General features: G+C 34.8%; 1 protein-coding gene across 1 annotated transcript in view; it reads left to right on the forward strand.

The window, feature by feature from the left end:
- The first annotated feature begins 917 nt into the window (after positions 1-917).
- Positions 918-4,611, forward strand: part of LOC147544479 (uncharacterized) — a 7,133-nt gene continuing 3,439 nt past the window's right edge. The window contains exon 1 of the mRNA XM_086635714.1: positions 918-1,386. Within this exon, the coding sequence (XP_086491840.1) occupies positions 918-1,386 (469 nt within the window). The remainder of the gene's footprint in view (positions 1,387-4,611) is intronic.

Genomic DNA, 4,611 nt, shown 5'->3' on the forward strand with positions numbered 1-4,611 from the left:
CTCAGACAGTGTTATTGGTGCCTCCTTTCCTCGCAATCTTTATGGGGAGCCAATAACACTTTGGGTGAACATGTGTTTCCTTACCTAGGTGGCTAGGTAAATATAGGAAGGATAAACTAAGCCACATTCTCAAAGCTATGTAATGGGCTATAGATTTAAAATTTCAGCTCATCCACATTGAAAGCGACAATATAAACGTGATCAACCACATCCTGAATAGCGAAAACCAGGTGCAATGGCAGTCGAGAAAGCACATAGATGAAATCTCAGATCTCAAAAGCTCGTTCGACGGCATCAAATTCTCTTTCACGTCAAGACAAAGCAACAAACAGGCAGATGCTCTTGCCAAATGGAGTCGGAAGAACAATGGTAGACGTATTTGGACTGCATTTTTTAGAGTTACATACCATTGTTTAGCTCTTTGTGTTTCCTTCAACAAAAAAAAAATAAGCCACATATCCACCAAATGTGCTCTCCTTGGCATTAGCCTTCTCACAAAGGCCTTAACAGTATGGATGTGGTTTTTTTTTTTTGTTTTTTTTTTTTTTTTGTTGAGAAGTTATGGATGTGGTTTCCCCCATATACTCTAAAATTTGGACGTACACCTTTGACCCAATTTTGTTAGGGGTTAACATTTTATTTATCAGGGTAACATAACCTGATAAATAAAATTTCTTGTAGATAGCATCAATTATTTTCATTTATGATCATAAATTCTTGTGGATCTTCACAAACAAATTTTACTTTCTTGCAGTTACCTATAAAATGAATTAAAACCTAAGGATAAAAAACTGATGTTCAAAACACAAGTAAATTAAATACTAAGAACAGTTTCAAATGTCTCGACTCCATATATAAGTACACTCAAGGTAATCTATTACCATAAACAAGAAGAGAATAAGAATAACAAGAAGATGATGAGTAAGGTAGGACAAATTTTTGTGCTCCTTTTGATTGTGGTGTCATCGGCTACACCTGGACTAGCCGATACCCAACCTGCAGAAGTTCGAGGGGAGACATTGTTATGGCCTTGGATTCCACACACGACTATTGATCCAGCTATTGAACGATGTTGGTCGACTATTAAGAGTATTGAAGGTTGTGAGCTCGAGATTTTGAACTCTTTTCTTGGAGGTTTTATTAAATTAGGCCCAGCTTGTTGCAAAGCAATTAGTGACATTAGTGAGAATTGCATCCCCAAGATGTTCTCAGGGTTTTTACCACCTTTTAACTCTTTATTTCCTCCATTTCTCAAGAACTACTGTGCTACCATAAGTGGAAGCGGAGGAGTTTCATCACCACCACCACCACCCACTGATCAAGGAGATGCAACATCACCAACTCCACCTACCCCTGATGTTAGTAGTATTGGTGCTCCTGCTCCAAGTCAATGACTTGACATACTAGTGAAAATTAATGTCAATCTAAACATGTTTAGAATGATTTTTTAAGTTTTGTTTCCTTTCATTGATTTGATGCAAATGTTGGCAGAAACCCATTGTGCTTTCTGAGAAATACTATTAATATGAGAGATTAACTTTTTTAAGTTTTGTTTCCTTTTCGTTTAGCTATAAACACAAATATTGAGGTCATACTAATTGGAGGGGCAGGTTGAATCTATTGGAGGTTATAATTGAATATAGAACTAATCTAAGTTGAAATGTATTCCAGACGATATTCATTAAATTTTAACAATTCGATAAACTCAATTTATTTTGAACGGTTTTCTCCACTTTGATGACCAACTTCCTGTTTGTCCTTCTTCTTACGGTGAGAGTAAAATTTGGTCTCCTTTGTGAATGGAAATTTAAGTACGTCCATATACTACATATAAAAGACTGTCAGGTCAGGCCGGTAAGTTTGATTTGACAAATGGGCGGGTACAAGAGAGGGTATTTGTTCGAATACCATTAGCCTAGCACAAGGTAGTCGGACTCAAACAGGAAGGCAGGTTGCGCCTCTAAACCCAAAACCATCCCACTTATTTCATGGAGTTGGCTGTGTAATTCTCGTCCTAGGGCTTCTTCAGGTACCTACATGCTCAAGTGGAATTAGATTTACATGAAGGGTTTTGAGTTTCTCAGTTTTTTGGCGTCCACATTCGTACACAAGTTCTCATAAAAAATATTCGTACACAATACAAAAGTAATATTTACACAAGTTCTCATAAAAAATATTCGTGCACAATACAAAAGTAATATTAGTTGTAGGTAACACTAAATATGGTTGATGTTTTTGAGAAACAAGAAAAGTTTCTTGAGTACAAAATTTCATAGGTTAGAAAACTAAAAATTTCTAAACATCCACCCTCTTTCAAGCAAACCTAATGATTCCAATCCATTTATGTCATAAACATTTACATTTACAAAGATTGATTCTTGAATGAAGTTATCTAAAATCTTCTTCAAATCAAAATGCTAAGAAAATTAATACACAAAATGATACCACAAACAAAAAAGAAAAATGAGATCAATCTCTTAAACACACACTATCCACTATTCATTCAACCAAAAATGGAAACATATACAGTAGTTAACTTAAGCCCTACAAAATTTACACCTAAATATTGCGACACTCTTTCGTAAATTTAATACATTTAACTTGTTACATTTTTTTTCTGAAAAGATAATGAAAAATTGTTTGTTTTCTTGTTTTGTTTTTCACAACGACTCATTAACTCTAGAGACGAATTATTTCTGTTTGCATGTAGTATGGTATAGATCCTGAAATTACATGAACCCTATCATTATTGAGTGAGACTCCTATTAGGGTTTCTCTATATAAGGCTCATTAGAGTTCAGAAAAAGGGTTGAATTTTTCTCAAGAGAAAACAGCTTCTCTGTCACAATATACAGCTAAGTGGAGAGAGAGGGTTTTAGAGAAAAAAACTCTCAATCTATCTAATTAGTCAAAAGAGGAATGGTTCTTCTTCTCAACCTTCAATGGAGTTCTAGCAGACAACAAAGAAGGGAGGTCAAGTTATTTACTCGGGTGTTTCAAGTAGAGGAGCGACAATTGGAGCTCTCATCTTCTTCGGGATAAAGTCATTGGAATCTAGTTCGTGGGAAAGCGAATCCAGGTATTCTACTTTCAGTTTCTAGTTCATTATTAGTTCATGCATATGATCCTGGTTAGCTAGCGTTAAACATATGATGACTCGTAAACGATGCGTATATATTTATTTTGAAGTATGGATCTGTTGGTGGTCTCCATGGATGTTGATATTTTTGTGTTTCCTTGGTACCTATCTACTTTCAGTGGTTTGATTGTCATTTTGATTTTATTAATAATTTGTGTAGGCGTTAGTTTTTGTACAGAGAAATAATTCTCGCGTCTGGCCTTCCAAATCAACCATAAGATTTTAGCATAATGATTAGTTTAATCGTCACCTAGATCTTTCAATTGTAGAATCCATTCTTTAACAGTGTTAGTAACCACAACAAAATAGAACCATATAAATTTAGCATAAGCACAGTGTAATAAAGTATGATCGATAGTTTCATTCATGTTACAATTGGACAGATATAGTTATTTCCAGTGTACTTCCCGATTTTGTCTCTGACTTGTAGACTGTTCGTGCAACATTTCCAAAGAAAAAGTTTTATCCTAGGTGTCGTGTTAATATTCCAGATAAAAAGCCATTCAATCGAAGTAAGCTGATTACTATACCTGATCATCCTGAGGTTGTGGTACATCGAGCTGATTGAATATTTTCCTAATTTGGTTAAAGGCCACCTAGTTGTATCTTCGCTGTTTTCCTGCAAGTTGATGCTAAGGATCGCATTTCGTATCTCATTAGTGAAACAATTGTTAATTAAATTCATATTCATCTCGTTGTTATTAATGAGTTTGGTCACCCAAATAAGGTTACTATTCATGAGGTTAGGAATTGGTGGGGGGTGGTCTGGGATCCAATAATCGTGCCAGATATTAATATTAGTACCAGGGTTGACCTCCTAGAAGATAATACTATTGACGTGGTTGAACTGTTTGTGACTGGACTTCCAAATCCAGGAATGGTTGGATTTGGGTAGAGGTGGTTTATTAGAGTGGGGATAATTTTGACATGAATTCCCAAAATCTTGAGGTCACAAGTTCGATTCCTTAAAGAGGTAGATTAGGTTTATTAAATTTGGTTTAGTAAGGTATAAATAATGTAGTTGGGTTTTAGGTCCTTTCTTGTAAGAATTTGAGTTAGGTAGTTAGTGTTTATCAACATGATGGAAGAGCAGTAATAATAATAACATATCACTGAAGTAGGTAACACGTTTTCCTTTCAAAATTCTCTTTTAAAGAACTTGTGGTTTGAAGTTTTAGGATCCAAAATCAATGAATTGCTTTAAGCATCTCAACGCTACATTGTTTTATAACATCAAACACTTCCATATATAATAATTGTCCACTTTTACCAAATTTCTTGATAGCAGTGGAGCAACTCTTAAGTGTTCATGTCCACACGCCTCTCGGACATAATGGAAGAGCGATAAAAAAAATCTTATATAATAAAGCAGCTCAGTTAGAAGTTTGATAAAGATCAATCAGAAAAATTTCTAGAAAATACAATTTCAAACTTTTTAGTAATTTCTTAAATAGTCAAAGGTTGTTTATGTC

The sequence above is a fragment of the Eschscholzia californica genome, unplaced genomic scaffold (assembly GCF_041429995.1).
Source record: "Eschscholzia californica isolate CP2 unplaced genomic scaffold, dmEscCali1.0.p SCAF_4, whole genome shotgun sequence".
NCBI classification, from domain to species: Eukaryota; Viridiplantae; Streptophyta; class Magnoliopsida; order Ranunculales; family Papaveraceae; genus Eschscholzia; species Eschscholzia californica.